Genomic DNA, 13,486 nt, shown 5'->3' with positions numbered 1-13,486 from the left:
ATGTTTTCATTTTTAGGCTCACATTCTGCTTTGTGTGCAGAATCTTAAAATTGTGATGTTGGCAATATTTCGGATACCTTACCCCCTTGATTACCATCCTGTGGAGGAACTAAAAACATTGCCCCATCAGCAGGGGCGGTGGGTGACATTTGAAAGTGGTGGGGCGCAAAGAGATTTGCATACAGCACCGTAGCGAGCGAGCGAAGCGAGCGAGCCCGAACCCCAAAAAGGGGGGAAATTTCGAAAAATCGTGCATTTTCAAGCAAATTTGAGAAAGCAGGAAGGTTAATAAAGCAATTGTGAAAGTGCAGTTATTACATTAATAGATGACATAACATAGGTAGCTGCTTCCTATTACACTGCTTAATTCAGACTATAAGACTTTCATGAAAATCTCAGCTCTAAGAGTAGAAGAGTTGCACAGCAGTTGGGAAACAGCCTTCATTTCCATTCTTAACACTAAAACATAGATTCAGTGGCGTTGCTCCATTCATGATATGTGCAATGTTCTCTAAAAACGCACATCATTCAAATGTGATGTTGCACATATGCAAAATGAAAACTAGTCCTGCACCTATGCATTAGGAAATCGTGCTATTCCTGACCTGTTATCGGTGGCGATTTACTTGCCAGAACAATAAAGGACGGTGGCTAGGTGAAAGAATTAAGAAAAAAAAACGTGATGACGAATTGGTCTTTCACTACCGTGATAAGATTCAGAGTGCATCACTCAAAGCTTGAGTATAATGTCAAAAATTTGCATTACCGAAAATCCGAATTTTTATTACATTCACTCCTTTTCAAAGTATCTAGATGTATCACAATGTACATACCTTTCCAATTCATAACAAACCCAAATGTGTCACTAGATTTCTCTATTCATGCATGTGCTCCGGTACAACCTTCTTCTTTCATAGAAACAAACATAGGATAGAACATTGTACTGCAATGTTTCAATGCTACAGAATCTATGTCCCTGTTGAACCCGAACCTGTAGTGCTCATCCTGATGCATAGGCATAGCAAATGTCTACAGAGCAGTTGTTACACTCCGGCTTAGTCCTAAATTTTGCTTGTGGAAAACTCTCCCTGTGCATGCCTATGCATTTATGTATGTATGTTAAGGCCACTCAATCACCTGTTATATAAGTTTCCTTCAAACTGAAAACCTCCGATATTGTGGGACCAATCCCCGAAATGTGAACACATCTGCAATGAAGCACATTAAAATGGCCCTTTGTGATCCACAGAGCAAAGGCCTCAGGGAGGTTTGACCACTACCTAGAAGATAGCGTTCGCCTGGCCCATCGAAACAAGTTGCCAATTAAACAGGCCATCAAGGAAAGGTTGTGGTCTTACTGTGTATGTCCCCATTTTGTGACAGGCGTCAGTCCATTTAGATTGCTAAGAAGAGGGGGACCATCCTCAGATATATAACTTTGTTGGCTTTTGAACAAAAGTCCTAACAAAAATGACATTATGACATCTTAAAATTATGTCCCCATAACGAAGAGGGTAGAAGCAAAACAAACCAAATCCAAAATGAGATATGGCCAAGTATACAGAGCAAAGCTGCCAGAGTTGAGAGCAGGAGATGTACGCTTAAGGCTTCCTGTGAGGGTGGAGAATGGGACATTCCAAATATTCTTACCAAGGAAAACTGTAAAAGCAAACAAAGGAAGCTTAATTACATAAGATGACAAATGACAGAGAGTAACAAATGATTGTCAAACTGCGAGTGACAATGTTAAGGTTGCAAGAGGATAGGGCCCGCCACTGAGTGTGGGTGCGTGGCAAGACTTCTTGTTAGCTGTCCTGCTGACATGCATTATTCAGGCATGTATCTCTGTCGGCTCACAAGCGGCCAGGCAGATCTTCCTATTGAACCGGTTTCTTGTAAATTAATCCAGCCCCATTCAAGTATACACACATTGGCGTTGTGCCCTAAAAAACAGACCTCTGGGAGAAATCTTCCTGAAAGTGTTTACAGCGCTGAGTTTCCTTCGGCGAAAAAGTGGCCTACATTTAATGTAATCCGATTAAATCTTTGTTTTCGATCACTTGAGTGAAAAATCAGCTCTCCGTTTAGACCGTGCTTGGTGAAGGGAAAGAATGTGTGGGGCCCTTTGTGCAAGGGAGGGTGCCTTTCACGCACAGCACAGGTTCGGGTCAGGGACAGGGTTGACGTGACTCTGCAATGCATACGCACAACAACCATATATTCTGCAACCAAGCGCCAACTCGCATTTACTCACGAGGCACCGGACGTAATCATTTACAGTGCAGGCTTTTCATGTTTGGCTGCTGCTCACCTCAGTCCCGAATTAGCTTGTTTAAAGACTGACTCACTCTTTTCTTACAGCGTGCAGTGTAATACGAGCATTTCGGTTGCCTGCCCAAAACTATAACTGGCCTGTGTGGGCAAACAGCGGGCCTTGCCTTCCTTCCAAGAGAGGCACTCCCAAAACAGGCTGCAAACAGTAGCAACAGAGAGCCTAAAATCCCTCACAGGCCAACGTGTTCCACAAGAGCGCCATTGTGCTGCTCTGCCTAAAACTGGTTTAAAAGAGACAGCCCTTCAGTCAGAAGCAAGACAGCTTCACCTTCGAGGCATAATGAACTTACAATATGAAGTGTAAAGGGACATAATGCAATAATAAAGCAAAATAAGACTCAATACATAACTAAAAATACCATACAAAAACCGTTTCCACAATTACATGTTTAACAGTACGAAGGGACAGAATACAATATTGCGTGCTACTGTGCTTTATATTGTATTCTGTCCACAGTAATTTACTTAGTCATCGTAGCCTCTCTATGCACTGACATCCGCCCGAGTACATCACAATTCACGATCACGACGTGACTCTCCGAGTCTTTCCATACTTTTATTTTCCATTCCAATCGCGCCATTTCCGTCATGCACGCTTTTATTTATTGTAGGGGTATTACTTACAGATCTCAGGTGGGTCCGCTTCAAGTATGGGCAAAGCTCCAGACAGTAAATCAATGAAGTCGGACGTCTGCTGCTTGCTGCTGCCTGCGCGCCCGTGGCGACTCGAGCCCCGGGCCTAGATCTAGAAACTACTACTGAAAAGTAACGTCATGGCGCGCGCATGTCCCGTCCGAATGGCCAATCACTGCATGACTTCACATGCTGAAGTCACAGTGATTGGCCAGGGGGGCACAGTGAGTACTCGCCCTGGCACCTTTGAAACCCCGGGGGCTGCTGCGGCCCGGCTAAAGCAGCACCCCTTCGGTCCTTCTACCTAGTCAGGTTACCAGCGCGCATGCTCGGGCTAGGTGCCACCAACAATCCTCATGCGCAGTACTGCTGCTGGCCTGCTGCAGGCTGTCGCTCAAGCTGCAGCAGGCCAGCCAGCCCCACCCCCTGCGCACTCTCCGGATTCAATCAGGTGTGTCCCGTATTGAAGCGCTGCGCTGCGGCGCTTATTAAATATTGTGCTGCTGCATGCAAAATTCACAAACATATTTTAGCGGTGCGTCCAGGCTTAGTGGGGCTACGCCCCTACGCCCCAATGGACGCACCGCTGCTGCCCATCAGTACCCATTCCCTTGTCCAATTTTATGTGTTTCGCCATCTGAACTTGATGCTCACCTGACTTATTCAAAGCTGTATATTCTGCCACGAAAGCATGCTTCACCCCTTTGTGCTGTTTTGTCCTGTGGGCTTCAGCTGTATCTTTGGCCGTCCTGTAACTCTGCAAAAATGAAAAACTGGACAAGTCTTTAGTAGACCCCCCGCACCCTCCAAATTATTTGTCAGAACAACTTCCCTGTCATCAGAATCCGACAATTCCCCGTCTTCTAGGGAGACATTATCCTCATCCCTTGATAAAGATCCTACCACCCCATCCTGCTTTGAACTACCACCCGACCACTACTACTGGGTAATTCCCCACCCCCCACCCCACCATCGAACTCCCTCCAATTGACGACGTTCTTAAAGCGAGCTGCTCTCCTGTCCTCCAACGGTGTAGGAAAAGCCCCTGAAACCTTCCTTGTGTCTGACCTCTGGCGTTGCAGGATGCCTGAAGCCTGTTCGAAGAAATCTCACTGCCCATTGGTGCGCCTGACAGTGTTGAGCCCTCGAGGGACTGCAAAACGCTTAATTTTGAAGTCGTATCCCTACAGCCCACTTGCAAGTTGAGCAGCCTACGACAATCTTAAATGTCCTGAGGGATCCATACCCATTCACCTATCTCTCCGAGGTGATTGGCACATGGGCCCTGCAGCCCGACCATTGGAGGAAGCATGTCCTTGGACGGATTAACAACATGTCCAGTAAATGAATTAACAGATGCAGAATCAGACACCTTAGCTCTATTGACTTGTAACAACTGTTACCGTTTAGAATTTTGCGAAGAAGCATCCTACTCAACCATGACATCCCCATGCTCATTAGAGATCATTAGCGATAAACCCCTGTCCATCTCTGCAGCCGGAGAAAAAACGGTCTCAATCGTCTTAAATCTGCCAAAAATACCAATTGTCCTTGCAATATCAGGTTGAGTTTAAGGCAAACTGGGCTTATTTTCAAGTTGGCCACTAGATGGGGCGCTCTGCACAGAAGAGACCTTTTAGCAGATATCTGTGGCTGCGCTTTACCTTTCTTAAAAATTTACCTTTTGTTTGCCCCCGGGAAACATCCCGGGGGCAAACACTCTGCGAGTGTCACCCCCGGGAGCCCAATTTCGAAGAAGGAGGAACTGCAATAGTTAGTTTGTGAGTCTGAGAGTAACTTATGTACATAGGTATTCATTCTTTCGCCGTTGGAAAGCATGCAATTTTTAGAATCATTACCAATGCAAAAGAGTTTAGTAGATTTGGCCCATAGACCCATAAAATAAAAAGTAAATAAAGCTACACATGCAAACCACGACAGAATATGAATCTGAACAGCAGGTATAGGTGCCTTGTTTCTGAACACACCACTGTGTTTTTGTTTATACTGAAAATAAAAGCAGTCCAACAATAATATGTTATTTGCTGTACGAACGCTACTTTCATGTCGTCTAAATTGTGTGTGTTTGCCTTACACTTTCTGTCAGTGTCCCACATATGCATTGAAAATCATTGTGTTGTCGTCACTCTTCAACATGGCCTCAATATCACATCCTTCATCCAGTAGGGATTTCCTGTATGGGTATGTGTGCATGTGGTCAGAATAAAGGCATTCCATTTGGCACAGATATGTGTTGAACATCCTTGCAAAACACAATGAACATGCTCATTCAGCACGTAATGATGACGTCTTCTGTATCCCTATTTTAGGATTACATAAGAGGCATGTCGCAGGATTATTGGATTGGTCTGAAAAAACTCAATAACAAATGGACCTGGTCAGATGGCTCTGGAGGGTAAGTTTTCAAGTGTTCACATCCTTCATCTAGTAGGGATTTTTCTAGTCCTCTTTACAGATTTTGTCTTTGTCATTGGTCGCCATCTTGAAGTGAATACTTTTTTTAATTGATGCATTTAAAAAATAGAAGAACACTCTTTGAACCATCTAATGTTCTCTAAATAGTGTTTCCTACTTGTGATTTGGTACTCAGTCGATCCATCAGATAACATTTGGGGTCACATTATATTTTGTGGGGGAATGCCCTAATGTTGGCATGGATGCATTTGCATGATCTTGGGCATTCAACTCATTGAAGGGATGTTGCTTTGGTCTTAGCCCAACCTCTTCTTCCCACAGTCGGTGATCTACAGCAGCTTCTTCATTTTATTGGGTGCACAGAAAAGCAGTCTGCAGTCAGCATTACTTATGTGTCAAAATGATTCAGAAAGCAACAACAAAAGGAAGTTAGGTTGCAGAAAGTGGATGAGCAGCAACGTGATAGAGAGTAAGAAATTAATTGCAACTTTGGTGGTCTTGGAGCAGGCCGCCATGCCAGCTTCCCACCAAAGTCAAACGCCAGCCACCCGCCAGATTAATGCCAGCATTTATTTTTATTTTTTTTAATTTTTTATTGAAATTAAACAACAACAAGAAAACAAGATACACAAGGCAATGAGGAATCAACGGTACAGTCTTGGGTCCATGCGGAGGCAGCTTCAGCAATACTGTATACAATACATTTACATCGTCTGACTCAGGGGGGGGGGCAGCGAGGAAACCAAAGGCAAATATTATGACGAACATGGGGAATGTCAATCAGGGGGACACAACGTCGTCAAGCGACAAGTCTTGAGGGGGAGTGCATACGTCCCCACGATATGCGTTCCATTGCGACCAAATTCTGCCCCACTTCTTGGGCCTGCCACGAGACACATACACAGTCTTTTCACGAAACATACACCAATCAACATTCTCTGCCCACGCTGTAACAGTCGGAGGCTTACTGGCACCCCAGAGCTGTGCGATGTCTCTTTTGGCGATCATATTTCCGAGGGTCGCCCAGGTGATCTGGGCCACGGTGTAATCGTTAGGCTCCTAGACGTTTAGTAAGCAGCATCTGGCTTCGGGTAATAGAACCACCCCAGTGACCTTCCCCATGACGACATGTACACGGGACCAAAACTCGACCACCTCCGGGCATTCCCACAAAATGTGAAGAAAGGTACCAGGCATACCGCAGCCACGCTTGCACAAGTCATCGGAAGCATACCCCATGCGCACCAAACTCGGGCCAGTAACATACACCCGGTGGAGGATCTTGAGCTGAACAAACCTAAAGCGTGCGGGTATGGCAACCTCTTTTGGAGAGGACACAGCGGACTGCCAGTCCTCATCGTCTAGTTCCAGGCCATCCGCGATCCATAACGCCCTGAGGTGCACCAACTGGTCCGCCCTATTGTAAATCAGTTTTTTGTAGATTAATGAGATAGTACTATCAGGGACGTGTCCGTCCAGGATACGATCCTCTAGGGGTGAGGACTCAGGAATGTCCGTGCCAACCGCAAAAAGCGACAGGAGAGCATGTTGGACCTGAGCGTACCTGAAGAACTCTCTATCACTAAGTTCGCACTCCACCTTAAGCGCCTCAAAAGACTTAACGTTACCCTTAGCCCAAAGATCCCCCACCTTAGCAATTCCAATCATATCCCATTTATCAAAACCTTTCGTACGCCAAAGATTACCCAAACACGCAGAATCATACAGAGGAGTTGCACACGAGAACCTATCCTTCCAACCCAAGGCCGCGTTCGCATCATGCCACACCCGCACAGCGACTTTAGTCGGTCCGGTAAGCACTCTACAGAGCCCCCTGGAGTACAACGCCCTGTTGAAGTTCCCCCCTGGAAGAAGATGTCTATCCATGGCAAAGGCAGGAGCGGGACCTGAAACATAAGTAGCATGGTTGACCGCACTCAATTGGGAGGCCCAGTAGTAGCGCTTGATATCGGGAAGGGCGACGCCACCGTCATACCACGGGAGCGTGAGTTTTGACAAAGCAATGCGCGACCTGCCATCCCATATCAATTGCCTTTGTAAGCTCTCCACCTCCCGAAAATAACGGGAAGGAACAAGGTCAAAGGAGTTTTGAAGCGCATACAAAAATGTGGGCAGCGACATCATTTTAAAAAGAGCCGCACGACCAAGCGGTGAAAGCGGCAGACGACGCCAACGTGTAACATCGAGCCGCAGTCGCTGGAGAGGGGGCAGCAGATTACGTTTGTAACGAACGGTGGGGTCCAGCGAAACATATATCCCCAAATATTTGAAACCAGTCTCCGTTACTTGAATAGGGAATCTACGAGGCAACGGGGGGAGGCCCCCGGCCAGAACGTAGACACAGGATTTAGTCCAGTTAATAACAAGACCTGAGTTCTTTCCGAAGGAGGTAAGAACATCGAATAGTACGTTCAATGATTTCTGAGGGGAAGTCAGGTATAGGAGAATGTCGTCTGCGTAAAGCGAGACACGATCTTCAAATCCGGGAGCCCACCGAATCCCTTTCATAGAAGGCTCCCAACGGAGCCATTCCGCCAAAGGTTCCAGCGCGAGAGCGAAAAGCAACGGGGACAGCGGGCAGCCCTGCCGAGTGCCTCGACCAAGTGCAAAAACGCCGGACGCCCACCCATTGACCACCACCTGGGCGAGAGGCTGCTCATAGAGAAGTTTAACCCAGTTAATAAACACGGGACCGAATCCAAACTTCGAGAGGGCCGCCCACAAGTAGGGCCATTCGATGGTGTCGAAGGCCATCGTGGCATCAAGAGAGGCCAAAATGGCCGGCTCAGTGAGAGTCGCAGCCCTCGCGAGAACACCGTTGAGTCTTCGAAGATTGAGGGCGGTGTTACGATGAGGAATGAACCCAGACTGATCTGGGTGAATCAAGTCTCCGATCACCGCGATCAAACGATTTGCTAACAATTTAGCCAGAATTTTGGGTTCCGCATTAAGCAAGGAGATAGGCCTGTAAGAGGCACAGCGATCCCGAGGCTTACCCTCCTTAGGAATCACCACGATGCTGGTGAGACGCTGATCAACGGGAAGAGAACCCGAGTCAAGGGCCTCAAGGAACATATCCTTCAAGTGGGGCGCCATTTTGTCGGGTCGTAATTTGTAACGTTCAATGGGCAAGCCGTTGGGGCCCAGCGCCTTGCCAGAACGGAGGGAGCGTATAGCGTCCGCTATCTCCTCCGCAGTAAGGGGCGCGTCTAGGAGATCTCTGTCCTCGTCGGAGAGACAGGGCAACGCAATGTCACGAAGCAAAAGCCGGGAATCCACCTCGTCCCTGTCGCAAACAGAGGCATACACCGTTGCAAAATGATCGACAAAGCACTCCACAATCCCAGCAGGGTCAGTAACACACACACCATCCGACCTCTCAATCACAGGAACAACACGATTCACTCTTTCCTTCCTATCCAGCCACGCAATCAATCTACCAGCCTTGTCACCAACATCATACAATCTCCCCAGTTGTTCCCTGTGCATCACCTTCGCAGCATCAGTGACAATCGACTTGTAATCCGCCTGTTTTAGGCTGAGAGAATGCAGTTTTGAACGTGTAGCACCAGTACCAAGATCACTCTCCAGTGCAGTTATCTCAGCTTCCAGGCGCACCAGTTCCGCACTTTTGGTCTTTTTGGCTGCCGCAATCAATGAGAGAGAGTGCCCACGAATCACCGTCTTAAATGCTTCCCACACAGACACAGAGGAAGGCACAGATCCCACATTATCAGCAAAATAATAATCCACAGCTTTAACAAGGTCAGAGCGAAACTTCGGGTCCTGAAGATACCAGGGGTTAATGGGAGCTACTCTGCCCACACCACCTCCTCCCGCCGAAAGACGAAGCCACAAGGGAGAGTGATCGGAAATGCCCCTGGGAAGATGGCGAATCTCACCAATAGAGGCGGAGTGCGCCGAAGGCATCAAAAAATAGTCAAGTCTGGAGAGGCTACCATGTGCTCCAGAGTGAAAGGTATACTGAAGCAGTGCGGGATGTAATAAGCGCCAACTATCCACTAGCCCAAAGGTGACAAGGAAGTCGCTCAACCACATATGGGATCTAGCGAGGTCCCTGGGGGGAAAGCGATCAGCGGTGCCAGAGACAACGGAGTTAAAATCTCCCCCGAGTATGAGAAGACCCTCAGGCAAACCCAGCAAGACCCTACCCAAGTCAGCATAAGTAACAGCCTGTAGACCCGGGGGGATATAGACAGAAAGTACGGACACTGTCCTCCCCTCCCATCGTCCCGTAAGCACTGCATAGCGTCCTCTATCATTGAGAGTGATCTCGTCAATCTCCAAAGGAAGAGAAGACCGAATAAGAATACCAACCCCCCTGGAGCCCGAGGAGAAGCCAGAGTGAGCAACAAGGCGATATCCCCGTCTATTCATAGCTCGACAAGTATTACCTATAAGATGCGTCTCCTGCAGGAGAACTACATCGGGCGAATGGCGCTTAAGGTACTGCATCACCACCCCTCGCTTTATTCTGTCTCCCAACCCGTTAACATTCCACGACAGCAGTCTCAACTCACCGCCCCCATCCCCCAGAAGAGGCAGAGCGCCCCACATACGACACCAGTAGACCGAAAGGATTAAAGAAAAACATTTGAAAGCCTTGTGAATAAAAACAATCCCACACAGTACCCCCCACCCCCCAGAACTTGAAACCCGTTACAACTCCCCCCACCCTGCACCCCTGCGTTAGACTTGAAATCCACCCCAACTTGCAGTGTGCCTGTCGCCCCAAGAACAAACTAATCTACACAAAGACCCCCAGAGGAGGAAAAGACCCCTTCGCCCCGCCACCCAAAACAATAATAAGAATCATTGTCCGAACTCAGCTGGAAGGGTCGGAAAGTTCAGACATCGGGATCCACCGGCCATTTCTGCTGATGCATGTCACCCTCGGCGCCGCCGGGGTGCTCCGTGAAATCGTCCCTTTTAGGCAATGAGTCCAGCCAGTCACTGACACAATCCGGACGATCAAAAAAGAACGTTCGTTCACCATGCTCGATACGGAGTCTGGTGGGAAACAGCATTGCATATTTGAGGCCCAGGTATCGGAGCCGCCTCTTGACCCCCTGGAATCCCATTCTTTGCCTCTGGACTTGAGGAGAAAAATCCGGGTAGAAGTTCACGGTGGCATTTTCGAAAGTCACCGGGCCCTTGTCTCGAGATGCCTGCAGAATAACATCCCTGTCCCTAAAATGGAACAGGCGAGCAATTATGGGTCTCGGGGGGGCGCCCGGCTGGAGCTTACCGCCAGGTATTCGATGTGCACGCTCAACCGCAAAGAATTTCGTAAGTCCAGAGGGAGCAAGATAGTTGGAGACCAGATCTTCCACCAGGAGGTCGGTCGCCAAGGCCTCAGGGTTTTCAGGGACCCCAATAATGCGGACGTTGTTGCGACGGGACCTATTTTCATAGTCTTCCAAGCACCGGGCCAACGCGTCTCGAGAAGAGCGCAGGTTCCCAATCTCAGTCTGAACGTCCGTGACATCAGTGATCAGGCTGGAGGTCTTAATGTCCAATTCCCTGACCCTTTTGTTGGTCTTGGCCAGATCCGCCCTCATCAGAGTAACATCCATTGCCACTGTGTCAATCTTGGAGGCAAGAGCCTCATACTGCTTCCCCATGGCGGCCTCCATGTTAGTGATAGCACTCATCACGTCCTGCAGCGATAGGCCGGGCACCGTACCAGAGGTAGCCTTAGAGTCGTCGGGTTTGCGGCCAACTCCGCCGGGGGACCCCTTCACATTGGAGTAGTTATCCATGATGTTGGTCTGGGTCTGCCCCCCCCGGTGGGGAGTTTTACCTTTTCGTCGCTCCGGGTCCGGATTGGCGGCCATACTGGAGAACGGGCCCCGGAGGGGTCCGACCGACCTGGTAAAAATGGCCGACCGAGACGTAGTTGAAAACAGTGAAACTGACCAAAATCAACATGAACTTCAGTAGTGCTTGAGGACAAACGAGAGGCCGGGGTATACACACGGTGCTGACTGATGGGCAGGATCAGGGAAAATCCAGATGATGTTACGGCCGATCCACGCCGGGAGTAGGAAACCAAAACCGAAAGTTAAGAGGGGGAGCCCCCAAAGGGAGGCTCCCGCGGCCGATGTTGTTCAACTACTCCATGGCTGGCGAAGTTAACCAAGACCCCAGTCCGGACTCGGGGAAGGCCGCAAAGTTCAAGACGACACAAAAGTGGACCCCAATGTCCGATCAGAATGCTGAAAAGTTCGTCAAGATCAGCAAGAGTTCGTCTTCAAAAGCCCGTCGTCGGAATCAGGATGTAGAAAGGATATGTGTGGAGGGTGGCGCGGGTCTCGGGAGCCCTCTGCTCACACGACCATCTTAGATGCCCGCGAAGCTCCTCCTCCTAATGCCAGCATTTGTGAAGCGCACATTACAAGTTTTGTAGTCCGACAGGCAGTACACGCGGCAGTTCCATGGTGGTACCTTTCAAAAGGTACTGCAATGGGAGCACCACAGCCGGTAACTACATGGCATGGACTGTGCAGGCCATGCCATGCGGGTACTGGGGGGTGCATGCATACAGGGGGTACTCATGTCCCCCCTGCATGTATCCCCAAGCACAGGGACAAGAGGGGGCCTTTTAGGGTCCCTATCTTTCCCCACCACTACACTTTTCATGGCTGGCTCACCGCCATGAAAAGACTGGTGGTGGGGAAAGTCGTAATGTGCTTGGCGGGGCTGCAGCGGCACTGCCAGGCATATTGCTTCCTGACTGCAGCACATCTGCCAGGGATTGCTGATCCCTGGTGGTTGCAGCAGTCCCATGGCCGTCCTACTGCCAAACTCATTATGAGTTCGGCAGTCAGACCACTAGTGCGGCGGTCTCTGCCCGCCACCGCACCCCCACAGCGAGTACAGTGGTCCTATGGACTGGCTAACTAGCAATTAGGCCCTGATTGAACTTACAGCTCCTGATTTACAAAGCCATATTTGAAAAAGTCATAAATCTGCTCTCTTAGGTTTACACCTACATCCTAGAGTATATTTCTAACCTAAATCTCTTGAAAATCAATGCCAGATGTAGACTTCAAAGAGTACTTCTACTTGCCCAATTTGCAGGTATTGTAAGCATGAACATGCCAGATGAAAATAGACATTTCATTTTTTTACGCCGAGAGGAAATATGCTTTCCTGTTGAGAAATATCCTGTTTTTTAAACTTACATGACTGTTTGGGGTATTACATGCCAATTCCCGACCTAAAAGCAATGTTGCTTTAGCCTATTTTCAAATTAACTTTAGAGTTGCATCCAGTGTGGGTTGCAAAATGTTTCTAAATATCCACAAATGTACATATTTGTGAGTGTTCCGCTTATTTCATATGTTCACAGTATACATCCTCCACCAGTCTTACTTTCTCCTACCCTAAACTCACGATGGTAAAAATTATGTTGTCTTGGTTGTCTCTCCACCATCCTCTACACGTTACAATTCTAAAATTCACTTAGCTTGATTTTGTGACTCTAGATGTGGACTTTGGAGCTGTTTTGTGCAAAAGCCAGCAATTAGATGCTCAAAGCATTTTGTAAATTTAGCCTACAGATGGGTGGTAATAGTAGTAAGCAAGGAAACAGAAGAGTGTGACTGTTGCAGAGAAACTGAGAAGTGGATGGACAACATTTCTATTGAGAATTGAAGCCAAATCAGAAGGAAGCAGAATGTACTACCAAAAAAGGAAATATTCACTGTACAAAAGTAATTGAGATAGGAAGACCCATAATATCATCTTCTACTGTCAGACTTTTTCACCAACCCACACAGGTCAACTAAACTGATGCAAAATTTATTGATAGCATTTACAATTATTTTCTTAGACCGATTTGTAAATTTGAATTCTTTCTTTTTTTTTTCTTTTTTTTTAAATCCTCATTTGCATTCATGGCTCAAATCTATCAAAACAAAATCTTGTGTAATATTTGAGTCTAGCTTAGTTAACACTTTAAAAGTCAATTGGACGTTGCTCTACTAATGGTTACTAGCTGTTCGTTTTAAAGAGCGCATTTATTTTAAACATACAT

The 13,486-nt window shown here is 47.7% G+C and overlaps 1 protein-coding gene across 2 annotated transcripts in view; it reads left to right on the top strand.

Annotated features, from left to right (window-relative positions):
- Positions 1 to 13,486, top strand: part of LOC144817703 (uncharacterized) — a 190,339-nt gene that overhangs the window by 145,642 nt on the left and 31,211 nt on the right. For both annotated transcript variants that reach the window (XM_078674464.1, XM_078674465.1), the window contains one exon: positions 5,298 to 5,383. In XM_078674464.1, the coding sequence (XP_078530590.1) occupies positions 5,298 to 5,383 (86 nt within the window). The remainder of the gene's footprint in view (positions 1 to 5,297; positions 5,384 to 13,486) is intronic.

This window comes from Lissotriton helveticus, chromosome 2_1, assembly GCF_964261635.1.
Source record: "Lissotriton helveticus chromosome 2_1, aLisHel1.1, whole genome shotgun sequence".
Lineage (NCBI taxonomy): Eukaryota > Metazoa > Chordata > Amphibia > Caudata > Salamandridae > Lissotriton > Lissotriton helveticus.
Note: the sequence above shows the minus strand (reverse complement) of the source record. Positions and strands in the feature narration are given on the sequence as shown.